This window comes from Pelophylax lessonae (genome assembly GCF_965119305.1).
Source record: "Pelophylax lessonae genome assembly, chromosome: 9".
Lineage (NCBI taxonomy): Eukaryota > Metazoa > Chordata > Amphibia > Anura > Ranidae > Pelophylax > Pelophylax lessonae.
Window position 1 is genome coordinate 241184567 of NC_138776.1, and position 17437 is coordinate 241202003.

General features: G+C 56.3%; 2 protein-coding genes across 2 annotated transcripts in view; one reads left to right on the forward strand and one right to left on the reverse strand.

Annotated features, from left to right (window-relative positions):
* The window catches only part of TMX2 (thioredoxin related transmembrane protein 2), a 37806-nt gene extending 31278 nt beyond the window's left edge, over positions 1–6528 (reverse strand). The window contains exon 1 of the mRNA XM_082266754.1: positions 6288–6528. Within this exon, the coding sequence (XP_082122880.1) occupies positions 6288–6476 (189 nt within the window). The 5' untranslated portion in view covers positions 6477–6528. The remainder of the gene's footprint in view (positions 1–6287) is intronic.
* Positions 1–17437, forward strand: part of FTSJ3 (FtsJ RNA 2'-O-methyltransferase 3) — a 177047-nt gene that overhangs the window by 57488 nt on the left and 102122 nt on the right. The window lies entirely within an intron of this gene.

Sequence of the window (17437 nt, forward strand, 5' to 3'; positions counted from 1 at the left end):
AAGCGACGAGTATTTTGGTCACTTCCGGTTTCACTGTTTAGTTTCCTGGCCATTACTGTCAAAAGCAAATCCTCGGATTGATTTTTAAATACTGTCGTTTTGTCACCATTCCACAAGCACGCGCAATTTGTGAAAGAGTGAAATGTTCGGTATCTATTTACTATCATCTTTTAGATTTTACCAAACAATTCAGTATTAGAATGTTTTTGTGCATTCAAAAGTCATTAAAGTTTTTTTTTTTTAAATTGCATTAGAAAAACTTCTGCGCAAATACCGTGTGATATGAAAAAAATTAAAAATTGCAGTGCCCACCATTTTATTCTCTAGGGCAGGGGGTCTCAAACTGGATGCCCTCCAGCTGTTGCAGAACTACAATTCCCATGAGGAATTGCAAGGCTGACAGTTGCAAGCATGACTCCCATAGGCAGAGGCATGATGGGACTTGTAGTTCCGCAACCGCTAGAAGGCTGCCAGTTTGAGACCCCAGCTACAGGGCCTCTGCTTAGAATTCTTTTTTATTTTTAATATCTGAGCAGAGGTCCTAGAGAAATGTTTATTTATAATATATATATATATATATATATATATATATATATATATATATATATATATATATATATATATATATTTTATAAATAAACTTTAGAACCCCCCCAATATATATATTATAATATATATATATATATATATATATATTTATTTGTTTATTGGGGGGGGGGGGGGTTCTAAGTAATTTTTTTAAAAATACAGATATTTAAATGTTAAAAAAAAAAAAAAAAAAAAAAAAGTGTCAGAATTGGCCCGGTCTTCAAGAGGTTATGGGAGAGTAGAGGGACAATGTGCAGGAGTCCCTCCATCTAAGGTCTCCCATACATCAAAAGCTTACTTGTTCCATTCATACTGAAATTACTTTCTATACCCAACCCGTAAAAACCTGAAGACCATAAAAAGACACGAGTGGCTCCCTTTAACTGGTTCAATCAGGAAATAAACCAGAAACACCAGATCCCGATACCAGTCTGAAACAACAAAGTGAGATGAGGGGGGGCCGTAGTCTGGGAACTCTACAGCCGCATCGTCAGTTATTCCTAATACAATCGGTTTGGTGTATTTGTGAGGCTTTTACCACTTCTGGACTGGAAGATTTGCCATATTTTGCGATTCGGCACTGCGTTACTTTAACGGACAATTTTGCGGCCGTGCGACGCTGTACCCAAATAAAACGGATCTCCTTCCCCCCCGAAACAGAGATTTATTTTGGTGGCATTTGATCACCTCTGCGATTTGTAGTTTTTGCGCTATAAAAAAAAAAAAGAAAAAAAAAAAAAAAAGGGGGAGCGACAATTTTGAAAAAATAATCAAATTTTTTTTTTTTTATCAGTTTAGGCTAATTTGTATTTTGCTACATATTTTGGTAAAAAAAAAAAATTTATATATATATATATATATATATATATATATATATATCTCAAAAAGTGTATAATAATTGGTTTGCGCAAAACAGTGTTTACAAAACTATGGGATAGATTTTTGGACTTTATTATTATTATTTTTTTTTACTAGTAATAGCGGCGATCAGCGATTTTTATCGGGACTGCGACATTGCGGCCGACAAATTTTACACTAAGTGAAACTTTTTGGGGACCAGTGACCCCAATACAGTGATCAGTGCTAAATAATATGCACTGTTCCTGTATCAATGACACTGGCAGGGAAGGGGTTAACACTAGGGGTGATCAAGGGGTTAAATGTTCCCTATGTGTGCTTTCTAATGCCCCGTACACACGTGCAGATCGTCGGCCGAACGATCGGCCGTCTTTTGTCCCCGGGCTGTCGGTGTCTGTTGAAAAGTGCAAAAGACTGCACACGAATTTTGTCCGCCGACTGCAGAAGTGATGTCATGTGATGGTTCACTTTCCGTGTGTTTTTTCTTTTCTGAGCATGCCCAGTCTTGCAAATCTGCTGTCTGTCGGCCGAATTCTGTACTGACTGGCGAACAATCGGCCGCTCTGGTGTCGGCATACGAAAATTTTACTGCTTGCATGACAGATTCTTTTCGGCTGAAAGTGCGCTGTCGGAAGCATCATACTAACAAGCCGAAAATCGGCCGATCGTTCGGCGGCCGAACATTTTCGGCCGACAATCTGCACGTGTGTACGGGGCATAAGTGTGAGGATTGAACAGAGGCAGAGAGAGATTGGTGATGCAGCTTTGCTGAATCACACGATCTTTCCCTGCCTCTCTGACAGGAGAGCCGTCTTGCATTGTTTACATTCCAGAAGGCTCTCCTGTCAGTCTAGCTGAAGATCACGGGAGGCCAGTGGTGATTGAGCCCCGCTCCTCCCGCGGTCTGCCTCCCGCTGTGTCTAATCATAGCGGGAGCGCGGCTCCGGCGGCGCACCGCGTGCACATAATCAACTCGATCTGCGTGATTTTGCGCAGCTGAGCCGCCCTGCCGCAGTAAATCTGCATGGGGCGGTTCGCAAGTGGTTAGAGGATATCTCCATCATTGTACCTTGTTAAGAAAAAAAAAAAAAAAAAAATTAATAATTTAGTTGGACGCTTCACGAAAAATGAGACCCAGGACAGCGGTTATGCTGCCAGCTTAAATAAAAAATATTGTAGTAACTCCTTCCTAAAAGCGGAACTACACGGCCTCTGAGCACCACAAATCAATATTTAATACATTTTTATTATTCAAAGCAAACTCCCCCATCAATCCATGTCTCCATGCTTTATAATGGTGAGAAATGCCCCCCCCCCCAGCATTACTGGCCATGGCCAGCTTGATTAACCGCTTCCATACTAGAGAATAAAATAGCGGTCATTGCAATTTTTTAGGTCACATAGTATTTGTGCAGCAATTTCTGAAAATACTAAAAAAAAAAAAAAAGCGGAGACCCTTGAGAATAAAATGGCGGTCATTGCAATTTTTTATGTCACACGGTATTTGTGCAGCAATTTTTTGAACATTTTTTTTTTTTTTTTTTTAGCAGAGACCCTTGAGAATAAAATGGCGGTCATTGCAATTTTTTATGTCACACAGTATTTGCATAGCAATTTTTCAAACGCTTTTTTTTTTTTTTTTATTTATTTAGCGGAGACCCTTGAGAATAAAATGGCGGTCATTGCAATTTTTTGTCACACAGTATTTGCAGAGCAATTTTTCAAACGCTTTTTTTTTTTATTTATTTAGCAGAGACCCTTGAGAATAAAATGGTGGTCATTGCAATTTTTTATGTCACACGGTATTTGCGCAGCAATTTTTTGAACATTTTTTTTTTTTTTTTTTTAAGCAGAGACCCTTGAGAATAAAATGGCGGTCATTGCAATTTATGTTACACTGTATTTGCCGAGCAATTTTTCAATTTTTTTTCTTTTTTTTTTGCAGAGACCCTTGAGAATAAAATGGCGGTCATTGCAATTTTTTATGTCACACGGTATTTGCGCAGCAATTTTTTGAACGTTTTTTTTTTTTTTAAGCAGAGACCCTTGAGAATAAAATGGCGGTCATTGCAATTTTTTATGTCACACGGTATTTGCACAGCAATTTCCCAAACTGTTTTTAAAAAAAAAAAAAAAAAAAAACAAAAAAAACCACACACACAAAACAGCAAAGTTAACCCAATATTTTTGTATAATGTAAAAAAAAGATGTTATGCCGAGTAAATAGATACCCAACATGTCACGCTTTAAAATTGGCCACACTTAGAATGGTGCCAAACTTCAGTACTTAAAAATCTCCGCAGGCGATGCTTTAAAATTTTTTAGTTTAGAGTGACAGAGGAGGTCTTGGGCCATAGAATTATTGCTCTCCCTCTAACGTTCGCATCAATACCTCACATGTGTGTTTACCAATGCAGACGAGACCTACGTATGCACGAGGGGACAGGGGGGCGCGGCCCGAGGGGACAGGGGGGCTCGGCACGAGGGGACAGGGGGGCTCGGCACGAGGCGACAGGGGGGCGCGGCACGAGGCGACAGGGGGGCGCGGCACGAGGCGACAGGGGGGCGCGGCACGAGGCGACAGGGGGGCGCGGCACGAGGCGACAGGGGGGCGCGGCACGAGGCGACAGGGGGGCGCGGCACGAGGCGACAGGGGGGCGCGGCACGAGGCGACAGGGGGGCGCGGCACGAGGCGACAGGGGGGCGCGGCACGAGGCGACAGGGGGGCGCGGCACGAGGCGACAGGGGGGCGCGGCACGAGGCGACAGGGGGGCGCTTTCATTTATTTACTTTTTTGTTTATTTTTACAATTTTTATTTGATCACTTTTTTCCCCTATTAGAAGGAACGTAAACATCCCTTGTAACAGGAAACGGACACGACAGGTCCTCTATGGAAAGATCGGAGGTCTAAAAGACCCCACATCTCTCCTATAGGCTGGAATACCTAAATAAAAACAACAAAAAAAAAACAAATACACAATATACACACCATCTCTGACTTTGAGGCTACGTTCACATCTTGGCTTTGCTATTAACAAACGCCCCAAAAAAGCCTACATGTGAACTTAGCCTGAAGTCAACGGGATGAGTTTCTTGCATTGAAATCAATTGGGGGGACGCAATCTTGCACTAAAGTCAATTGGGGGGAGGGGGGACGCAATCTTGCACTAAAGTCAATTGGGGGGAGGGGGGACGCAATCTTGCACTAAAGTCAATTGGGGGGAGGGGGGACGCAATCTTGCACTAAAGTCAATTGGGGGGGACGCAATCTTGCACTAAAGTCAGCGGGACACGATCTTGCATTGAAGTCAATTGAGGGGAGGGGGGACGCAATCTTGCACTAAAGTCAATTGGGGGGACGCAATCTTGCACTAAAGTCAGCGGGACACGATCTTGCATTGAAGTCAATTGGGGGGGGGGGGGGCACGATCTTGCATTGAAGTCAACTGGGGGGGCACGATCATGCATTGAAGTCAATGGGGGGGGGGGGGGACACGATCATGCATTGAAGTCAATGGGGGGGGACACGATCATGCATTGAAGTCAATGGGGGGGATGCATTCTGGCACTGAAGTCAACAGGACACGTTTCTTGCACTAAAGTCAATTGGGGGGGACGCAATCTTGCACTAAAGTCAGTGGGACACGATCTTGCATTGAAGTCAATTGGGGGGGGGGCAAGATCTTGCATTGAAGTCAATTGGGGAGGGGGCACGATCATGCATTGAAGTCAATGGGGGGGGGAACACGATCATGCATTGAAGTCAATGGGGGGGGGGGGGGAACACGATCATGCATTGAAGTCAATGGGGGGGGGGGGAACACGATCATGCATTGAAGTCAATGGGGGGGGGAACACGATCATGCATTGAAGTCAATGGGGGGGGGGGGAACACGATCATGCATTGAAGTCAATGGGGGGGGGGAACACGATCATGCATTGAAGTCAATGGGGGGGGGGGAACACGATCATGCATTGAAGTCAATGGGGGGGGGGGGCAAGATCTTGCATTGAAGTCAATGGGGGGGGAACACGATCATGCATTGAAGTCAATGGGGGGGGGGGGGAACACGATCATGCATTGAAGTCAATGGGGGGGGGAACACGATCATGCATTGAAGTCAATGGGGGGGGGAACACGATCATGCATTGAAGTCAATGGGGGGGGGGGGGAACACGATCATGCATTGAAGTCAATGGGGGGGGGAACACGATCATGCATTGAAGTCAATGGGGGGGGGGGACACGATCATGCATTGATGTCAATGGGGGGGGGGGGGACACGATCATGCATTGAAGTCAATGGGGGGGGGAACACGATCATGCATTGAAGTCAATGGGGGGGGAACACGATCATGCATTGAAGTCAATTGGAGGGGGGGACGCAATCTTGCATCAAAGTCAGTGGGACACGATCTTGCACTGAAGTCAATGGGGGAGACACGATCTTGTATTAAAGTTAATTGGGGACACGATCTTGTATTACAGTTAATTGGGGACGCGATCTTGTATTAAAGTTAACATGACACAGCATGCCATTATTCCTATTGTCAGGTGGCCAATATATCAGTGCATCGCCCCCTCCCCCCCATTTGTAGAGGAAAGGCCTACAGATCTCCATCTCCCCGGTGACAGATTTTGGGGTGTCTGATCAACAAAACTTTATTGCCAACCTCCTAGGTGTACAATGTGACCTTGTATGGAGCGAGGTGGAGGTGTGGGATGATATCCGGAGGTAGAGCCGCTTTCCTAGCGCGCTGTAAGTGCGGAGCCTCAGCCCCGCCTCTTCCCCCAAGGACCGCCCCCGCGCTTCCCCCCCTCCCCTCGTATCCCCGCTCACCCAGTCAAAGTCACAGGGGTTGCCGTCCTCCCTCTGGCTGGGCAGCGCCGTGCACACCGGAGGAATCTTCCTGATGAGGAGGAAGGAGAAGGAGAGCAGCGCCGATAGGAGGTAGTAGGGCTGGGACACCCATCGCCATAGGCCGGGCGCCCCATAGATGAGAGCCAGCAGAGGAGCGATCACCGCCATGGTCAGCTATTCACTGCCTGCAAGAACGAACAGCCCCCTCCCCGACCAATCATCAATGCCGGACTCCGCCCAATCAGAGCGGGCACACCACAAAGCCACGCCCCTTCACGTATGGACTGTCCAATACAGATCAGAAAAGGCAAATTCGTCACCGCCAGCCAGGGTCATCAGAGGGCAACACTTAGATCCGCCCCCCTTCTCCGGCCCCCAGAGCAAGCCGGGTTCAGCGTAGAGCCAATCACTGGGCTGATGTCGCAGACGTCATTAGTGATTGGACAGCGTTTGTAGATGTCCCGCCTCACTAGCACTGTAAACAAATCAGTGACAGGTGCTAGGCTAGGAGGTGGGTTTTTAGTTTTACCTTCCTATTGGTGGTTAGTAGGAACCACGTGAGAATCCCCATATCATCTATCCGATGAGCCAATCATTGGCAGCTACTCTGGAAGAGGGCTGGTTTTAGCCATGGATTCCCATTGGGTGGCGAAAGGAAGGAGGAGATATGTGATTGGTTGGCTAGTCGGGCGAGATCATGGAGCCCTTCTCGTCGCTCTTCGTCCCTTCAGAGCCGCCACCTTCCCTCCCGACCGGTCCCCCGGGGGCCCCGCCGGTGGTTCCTGGCGGCTTCACACCGGGGAAGCCTCTGTCAGTGTCCGGGCCTCCCAACCCGTCCGTCCCCTCCGCTTCCTCCTCCACCAACCCTCTCCTCCGCCGTCCCTGGAGGGGAAGAGGCGGCCAGGAGGAGCTCCGGACCCTTCTATCTGCTCAAAGAGCTGCCCGGTGAGTGCGGGGGGGAGACTGACCTCCAATGAGGGGGATATGGGGGGGAGACTGACCTCCAATGGGGGGGCTATGGGGGGAGACTGACCTCCAATGGGGGGGCTATGGGGGGGGAGACTGACCTCCTATGGGGGGGGGAGACTGACCTCCAATGGGGGGGCTATGGGGGGGGAGACTGACCTCCTATGGGGGGGGGGAGACTGACCTCCAATGGGGGGGCTATGGGGGGGAGACTGACCTCCAATGACGGGGATATGGGGGGGGGAGACTGACCTCCAATGGGGGGGGAGACTGACCTCCAATGACGGGGCTATGGGGGGGAGACTGACCTCCAATGACGGGGATATGGGGGGGGGAGACTGACCTCCAATGGGGGGGGAGACTGACCTCCAATGACGGGGCTATGGGGGGGAGACTGACCTCCAATGACGGGGATATGGGGGGGGGGAGACTGACCTCCAATGACGGGGATATGGGGGGGGGGGGAGACTGACCTCCAATGACGGGGCTATGGGGAGGAGACTGACCTCCAATGACGGGGCTATGGGGGGAGACTGACCTCCAATGACGGGGATATGGGGGGGGAGACTGACCTCCAATGACGGGGCTATGGGGGGGGGGGGAGACTGACCTCCAATGACTGGGATATGGGGGGGAGACTGACCTCCAATGACGGGGATATGGGGGGGGAGACTGACCTCCAATGACGGGGCTATGGGGGGGGAGACTGACCTCCAATGACTGGGATATGGGGGGGGGAGACTGACCTCCAATGACGGGGCTATGGGGGGGGGGAGACTGACCTCCAATGATGGGGCTATGGGGGGGGGGGGAGACTGACCTCCAATGACTGGGATATGGGGGGGAGACTGACCTCCAATGATGGGGCTATGGGGGGGGGGGAGACTGACCTCCAATGACGGGGATATGGGGGGGGGGGGAGACTGACCTCCAATGACGGGGCTATGGGGAGGAGACTGACCTCCAATGACGGGGCTATGGGGGGAGACTGACCTCCAATGACGGGGATATGGGGGGGGAGACTGACCTCCAATGGGGGGGGAGACTGACCTCCAATGACGGGGCTATGGGGGGGAGACTGACCTCCAATGACGGGGCTATGGGGGGGGGGAGACTGACCTCCAATGACGGGGCTATGGGGAGGAGACTGACCTCCAATGACGGGGCTATGGGGGGAGACTGACCTCCAATGACGGGGATATGGGGGGGGAGACTGACCTCCAATGGGGGGGCTATGGGGGGGGAGACTGACCTCCAATGACGGGGCTATGGGGGGGGAGACCTGACCTCCAATGACTGGGATATGGGGGGGGGAGACTGACCTCCAATGACTGGGATATGGGGGGGGGGGGAGACTGACCTCCAATGACTGGGATATGGGGGGGGGGAGACTGACCTCCAATGACTGGGATATGGGGGGGGGGAGACTGACCTCCAATGACGGGGATATGGGGGGGGGAGACTGACCTCCAATGATGGGGCTATGGGGGGGGGGAGACTGACCTCCAATGACTGGGATATGGGGGGGAGACTGACCTCCAATGATGGGGCTATGGGGGGGGGGGAGACTGACCTCCAATGACGGGGATATGGGGGGGGGGGAGACTGACCTCCAATGACGGGGCTATGGGGGGGAGACTGACCTCCAATGGGGGGGGGGGAGACTGACCTCCAATGGGGGGGGGGGGAGACTGACCTCCAATGGGGGGGGGAGACTGACCTCCAATGGGGGGGCTATGGGGGGAGACTGACCTCCAATGACGGGGCTATGGGGGGAGACTGACCTCCAATGACGGGGATATGGGGGGGGAGACTGACCTCCAATGACGGGGCTATGGGGAGGAGACTGACCTCCAATGACGGGGCTATGGGGGGGGAGACTGACCTCCAATGACGGGGCTATGGGGAGGACACTGACCTCCAATGATGGGGCTATGGGGGGGAGACTGACCTCCAATGACGGGGCTATGGGGAGGAGACTGACCTCCAATGACTGGGATATGGGGGGGGAGACTGACCTCCAATGGGGGGGGAGACTGACCTCCAATGGGGGGGGAGACTGACCTCCAATGGGGGGGCTATGGGGGGAGACTGACCTCCAATGACGGGGCTATGGGGGGGGAGACTGACCTCCAATGACTGGGATATGGGGGGGGGAGACTGACCTCCAATGACGGGGATATGGGGGGGGGAGACTGACCTCCAATGACGGGTCTATGGGGGGGAGACTGACCTCCAATGACGGGTCTATGGGGGGGAGACTGACCTCCAATGACGGGGCTATGGGGGGGAGACTGACCTCCAATGACGGGGCTATGGGGGGGAGACTGACCTCCAATGGGGGGGGAGACTGACCTCCAATGGGGGGGGGGAGACTGACCTCCAATGGGGGGGGGAGACTGACCTCCAATGGGGGGGGGAGACTGACCTCCAATGGGGGGGGGGGAGACTGACCTCCAATGGGGGGGGGAGACTGACCTCCAATGGGGGGCTATGGGGGGAGACTGACCTCCAATGACGGGGCTATGGGGGGAGACTGACCTCCAATGACGGGGGATATGGGGGGGGAGACTGACCTCCAATGACGGGGAATTGGGGGGGGGGGGAGACTGACCTCCAATGACTGGGATATGGGGGGGGGGGGGACTGACCTCCAATGATGGGGATATGGGGGGGGTGGGACTGACCTCCAATGAGGGGGATATGGGGGGGAGACTGACCTCCAATGAGGGGGCTATGGGGGGGGAGACTGACCTCCAATGAGGGGGATATGGGGGGGGGAGACTGACCTCCAATGAGGGGGATATGGGGGGGGGGGGGAGACTGACCTCCAATGAGGAGGATATGGGGGGGGGGGGAGACTGACCTCCAATGAGGGGGATATGGGGGGGGGAGACTGACCTCCAATGGGGGGGATATGGGGGGGAGACTGACCTCCAATGGGGGGGATATGGGGGGGGAGACTGACCTCCAATGACGGGGATATGGGGGGGGGAGACTGACCTCCAATGGGGGGGGAGACTGACCTCCAATGACGGGGCTATGGGGGGGAGACTGACCTCCAATGACGGGGATATGGGGGGGGGGAGACTGACCTCCAATGACGGGGATATGGGGGGGGGGGGAGACTGACCTCCAATGACGGGGCTATGGGGGAGGAGACTGACCTCCAATGACGGGGCTATGGGGGGAGACTGACCTCCAATGACGGGGATATGGGGGGGGAGACTGACCTCCAATGACGGGGCTATGGGGGGGGGGGGGAGACTGACCTCCAATGACTGGGATATGGGGGGGAGACTGACCTCCAATGACGGGGATATGGGGGGGGAGACTGACCTCCAATGACGGGGCTATGGGGGGGGAGACTGACCTCCAATGACTGGGATATGGGGGGGGGAGACTGACCTCCAATGACGGGGCTATGGGGGGGGGGGGAGACTGACCTCCAATGATGGGGCTATGGGGGGGGGGGAGACTGACCTCCAATGACTGGGATATGGGGGGGAGACTGACCTCCAATGATGGGGCTATGGGGGGGGGGGAGACTGACCTCCAATGACGGGGATATGGGGGGGGGGGGAGACTGACCTCCAATGACGGGGCTATGGGGAGGAGACTGACCTCCAATGACGGGGCTATGGGGGGAGACTGACCTCCAATGACGGGGATATGGGGGGGGGAGACTGACCTCCAATGGGGGGGGAGACTGACCTCCAATGACGGGGCTATGGGGGGGAGACTGACCTCCAATGACGGGGATATGGGGGGGGAGACTGACCTCCAATGACGGGGCTATGGGGAGGAGACTGACCTCCAATGACGGGGCTATGGGGGGAGACTGACCTCCAATGACGGGGATATGGGGGGGGAGACTGACCTCCAATGGGGGGGCTATGGGGGGGGAGACTGACCTCCAATGACGGGGCTATGGGGGGGGAGACTGACCTCCAATGACTGGGATATGGGGGGGGGAGACTGACCTCCAATGACTGGGATATGGGGGGGGGGAGACTGACCTCCAATGACTGGGATATGGGGGGGGGGAGACTGACCTCCAATGACTGGGATATGGGGGGGGGGAGACTGACCTCCAATGACGGGGATATGGGGGGGGGAGACTGACCTCCAATGATGGGGCTATGGGGGGGGGGAGACTGACCTCCAATGACTGGGATATGGGGGGGAGACTGACCTCCAATGATGGGGCTATGGGGGGGGGGGAGACTGACCTCCAATGACGGGGATATGGGGGGGGGGAGACTGACCTCCAATGACGGGGCTATGGGGGGGAGACTGACCTCCAATGGGGGGGGGGGGAGACTGACCTCCAATGGGGGGGGGGGGAGACTGACCTCCAATGGGGGGGGGAGACTGACCTCCAATGGGGGGGCTATGGGGGGAGACTGACCTCCAATGACGGGGCTATGGGGGGAGACTGACCTCCAATGACGGGGATATGGGGGGGGAGACTGACCTCCAATGACGGGGCTATGGGGAGGAGACTGACCTCCAATGACGGGGCTATGGGGGGGGAGACTGACCTCCAATGACGGGGCTATGGGGAGGAGACTGACCTCCAATGATGGGGCTATGGGGGGGGAGACTGACCTCCAATGACGGGGCTATGGGGAGGAGACTGACCTCCAATGACTGGGATATGGGGGGGAGACTGACCTCCAATGGGGGGGGAGACTGACCTCCAATGGGGGGGGAGACTGACCTCCAATGGGGGGGCTATGGGGGGAGACTGACCTCCAATGACGGGGCTATGGGGGGGGAGACTGACCTCCAATGACTGGGATATGGGGGGGGGAGACTGACCTCCAATGACGGGGATATGGGGGGGGGAGACTGACCTCCAATGACGGGTCTATGGGGGGGAGACTGACCTCCAATGACGGGGCTATGGGGGGGAGACTGACCTCCAATGACGGGGCTATGGGGGGGAGACTGACCTCCAATGGGGGGGGGAGACTGACCTCCAATGGGGGGGGGGAGACTGACCTCCAATGGGGGGGGGGAGACTGACCTCCAATGGGGGGGGGGAGACTGACCTCCAATGGGGGGGGGGAGACTGACCTCCAATGGGGGGGGGAGACTGACCTCCAATGGGGGGGCTATGGGGGGAGACTGACCTCCAATGACGGGGCTATGGGGGGAGACTGACCTCCAATGACGGGGATATGGGGGGGGAGACTGACCTCCAATGACGGGGAATTGGGGGGGGGGGAGACTGACCTCCAATGACTGGGATATGGGGGGGGGGGGACTGACCTCCAATGATGGGGATATGGGGGGGGTGGACTGACCTCCAATGAGGGGGATATGGGGGGGAGACTGACCTCCAATGAGGGGGCTATGGGGGGGGAGACTGACCTCCAATGAGGGGGATATGGGGGGGGGAGACTGACCTCCAATGAGGGGGATATGGGGGGGGGGGGGAGACTGACCTCCAATGAGGAGGATATGGGGGGGGGGGAGACTGACCTCCAATGAGGGGGATATGGGGGGGGGAGACTGACCTCCAATGGGGGGGATATGGGGGGGAGACTGACCTCCAATGGGGGGGATATGGGGGGGAGACTGACCTCCAATGGGGGGGATATGGGGGGAGACTGACCTCCAATGGGGGGGATATGGGGGGGAGACTGACCTCCAATGGGGGGAGACTGACCTCTAATGACGGGGCTATGGGGGGAGACTGACCTCCAATGAGGGGGATATGGGGGGGGGAGACTGACCTCCAATGACGGGGATATGGGGGGGGGAGACTGACCTCCAATGACGGGGATATGGGGGGGGGAGACTGACCTCCAATGACGGGGCTATGGGGAGGAGACTGACCTCCAATGACGGGGCTATGGGGGGAGACTGACCTCCAATGACGGGGATATGGGGGGGAGACTGACCTCCAATGGGGGGGCTATGGGGGGGGAGACTGACCTCCAATGACGGGGCTATGGGGGGGGAGACTGACCTCCAATGACTGGGATATGGGGGGGGGAGACTGACCTCCAATGACTGGGATATGGGGGGGGGGAGACTGACCTCCAATGACTGGGATATGGGGGGGGGAGACTGACCTCCAATGACGGGGATATGGGGGGGGAGACTGACCTCCAATGATGGGGCTATGGGGGGGGGGGAGACTGACCTCCAATGACTGGGATATGGGGGGGAGACTGACCTCCAATGATGGGGCTATGGGGGGGGGGGAGACTGACCTCCAATGACGGGGATATGGGGGGGGGGGGGAGACTGACCTCCAATGACGGGGCTATGGGGGGGAGACTGACCTCCAATGGGGGGGGGGGAGACTGACCTCCAATGGGGGGGGGGGGAGACTGACCTCCAATGGGGGGGGGAGACTGACCTCCAATGGGGGGGCTATGGGGGGAGACTGACCTCCAATGACGGGGCTATGGGGGGAGACTGACCTCCAATGACGGGGATATGGGGGGGGAGACTGACCTCCAATGACGGGGCTATGGGGAGGAGACTGACCTCCAATGACGGGGCTATGGGGGGGGAGACTGACCTCCAATGACGGGGCTATGGGGAGGAGACTGACCTCCAATGATGGGGCTATGGGGGGGGAGACTGACCTCCAATGACGGGGCTATGGGGAGGAGACTGACCTCCAATGACTGGGATATGGGGGGGAGACTGACCTCCAATGGGGGGGGAGACTGACCTCCAATGGGGGGGGAGACTGACCTCCAATGGGGGGGCTATGGGGGGAGACTGACCTCCAATGATGGGGCTATGGGGGGGGAGACTGACCTCCAATGACTGGGATATGGGGGGGGGAGACTGACCTCCAATGACGGGGATATGGGGGGGGGAGACTGACCTCCAATGATGGGGCTATGGGGGGGGGGGGAGACTGACCTCCAATGACTGGGATATGGGGGGGAGACTGACCTCCAATGACGGGTCTATGGGGGGGAGACTGACCTCCAATGACGGGGCTATGGGGGGGAGACTGACCTCCAATGGGGGGGGAGACTGACCTCCAATGGGGGGGGGGAGACTGACCTCCAATGGGGGGGGGGAGACTGACCTCCAATGGGGGGGGGAGACTGACCTCCAATGGGGGGGCTATGGGGGGAGACTGACCTCCAATGACGGGGCTATGGGGGGAGACTGACCTCCAATGACGGGGATATGGGGGGGAGACTGACCTCCAATGACTGGGATATGGGGGGGGGGGGGACTGACCTCCAATGATGGGGATATGGGGGGGGTGGACTGACCTCCAATGATGGGGATATGGGGGGGGTGGACTGACCTCCAATGAGGGGGATATGGGGGGGGAGACTGACCTCCAATGAGGGGGCTATGGGGGGGGAGACTGACCTCCAATGAGGGGGATATGGGGGGGGGAGACTGACCTCCAATGAGGGGGATATGGGGGGGGGAGACTGACCTCGAATGAGGGGGATATGGGGGGGGGGGAGACTGACCTCCAATGAGGGGGATATGGGGGGGGGAGACTGACCTCCAATGGGGGGGATATGGGGGGGAGACTGACCTCCAATGGGGGGGATATGGGGGGGAGACTGACCTCCAATGGGGGGGATATGGGGGGAGACTGACCTCCAATGGGGGGGATATGGGGGGGAGACTGACCTCCAATGGGGGGGAGACTGACCTCTAATGACGGGGCTATGGGGGGAGACTGACCTCCAATGAGGGGGATATGGGGGGGAGACTGACCTCCAATGACGGGGATATGGGGGGGGGAGACTGACCTCCAATGACTGGGATATGGGGGGGAGACTGACCTCCAATGACTGGGATATGGGGGGGAGACTGACCTCCAATGATTGGGATATGGGGGGGAGACTGACCTCCAATGATTGGGATATGGGGGGGGGGGAGACTGACCTCCAATGACTGGGATATGGGGGGGAGACTGACCTCCAATGGGGGGGGAGACTGACCTCCAATGGGGGGGGAGACTGACCTCCAATGGGGGGGCTATGGGGGGAGACTGACCTCCAATGACGGGGCTATGGGGGGGGAGACTGACCTCCAATGACTGGGATATGGGGGGGGGAGACTGACCTCCAATGACGGGGATATGGGGGGGGGAGACTGACCTCCAATGATGGGGCTATGGGGGGGGGGGAGACTGACCTCCAATGACTGGGATATGGGGGGGAGACTGACCTCCAATGACGGGTCTATGGGGGGGAGACTGACCTCCAATGACGGGGCTATGGGGGGGAGACTGACCTCCAATGGGGGGGGAGACTGACCTCCAATGGGGGGGGGAGACTGACCTCCAATGGGGGGGGGAGACTGACCTCCAATGGGGGGGCTATGGGGGGAGACTGACCTCCAATGACGGGGCTATGGGGGGAGACTGACCTCCAATGATGGGGAATTGGGGGGGGGGAGACTGACCTCCAATGACTGGGATATGGGGGGGGGGGGACTGACCTCCAATGATGGAGATATGGGGGGGGTGGACTGACCTCCAATGAGGGGGATATGGGGGGGAGACTGACCTCCAATGAGGGGGCTATGGGGTGGGAGACTGACCTCCAATGAGGGGGATATGGGGGGGGGAGACTGACCTCCAATGAGGGGGATATGGGGGGGGGAGACTGACCTCGAATGAGGGGGATATGGGGGGGGAGAGACTGACCTCCAATGAGGGGGATATGGGGGGGGGAGACTGACCTCCAATGGGGGGGATATGGGGGGGAGACTGACCTCCAATGGGGGGGATATGGGGGGGAGACTGACCTCCAATGGGGGGGATATGGGGGGAGACTGACCTCCAATGGGGGGGATATGGGGGGGAGACTGACCTCCAATGGGGGGGAGACTGACCTCTAATGACGGGGCTATGGGGGGAGACTGACCTCCAATGAGGGGGATATGGGGGGGAGACTGACCTCCAATGACGGGGATATGGGGGGGGGAGACTGACCTCCAATGACTGGGATATGGGGGGGAGACTGACCTCCAATGACTGGGATATGGGGGGGAGACTGACCTCCAATGACTGGGATATGGGGGGGAGACTGACCTCCAATGATTGGGATATGGGGGGGAGACTGACCTCCAATGATTGGGATATGGGGGGGGGGGAGACTGACCTCCAATGACTGGGATATGGGGGGGGGGGGGGAGACCGACCTCCAATGACTGGGATATGGGGGGGAGAGACTGACCTCCAATGACGGGGCTATGGGGGCGGAGACTGACCTCCAATGACGGGGCTATGGGGGCGGAGACTGACCTCCAATGACGGGGCTATGGGGGGGGGAGACTGACCTCCAATGACGGGGCTATGGGGGGGGAGACTGACCTCCAATGACGGGGCTATGGGGGGGAAGACTGACCTCCAATAACGGGGCTATGGGGGGGAAGACTGACCTCCAATAACGGGGCTATGGGGGGGGAGACTGACCTCCAATGACTGGGATATGGGGGGGAGACTGACCTCCAATGACTGGGAATAGGGGGGGGGGGGAGACTGACCTCCAATGACTGGGACATGGGGGGATGGGGGGGGGGGAGACCGACCTCCAATGACTGGGATATGGGGGGGGGACCGACCTCCAATGACTGGGATATGGGGGGGGGAGACTGACCTCCAATGACGGGGCTATGGGGGCGGAGACTGACCTTCAATGACGGGGCTATGGGGGGGAGACTGACCTCCAATGATGGGGCTATGGGGGGGAGACTGACCTCCAATGATGGGGCTATGGGGGGGAGACTGACCTCCAATGACTGGGATATGGGGGGGGGGGAGACCGACCTCCAATGGGGGGGCTATGGGGGGGGAGACTGACCTCCAATGACTGGGATATGGGGGGGAGACTGACCTCCAATGACTGGGATATGGGGGGGAGACTGACCTCCAATGACTGGGATATGGGGGGGGGGAGACTGACCTCCAATGAGGGGGATATGGTGGGGGGGAGACTGACCTCCAATGACGGGGATATGGGGGGGGGGGGGGAGACTGACCTCCAATGACGGGGCTATGGGGGGAGACTGACCTCCAATGACTGGGATATGGGGGGGGGGAGACTGACCTCCAATGACGGGGATATGGGGGGGGGAGACTGACCTCCAATGACTGGGATATGGGGGGGGGAGACTGACCTCCAATGACGGGGATATGGGGGGGGAGA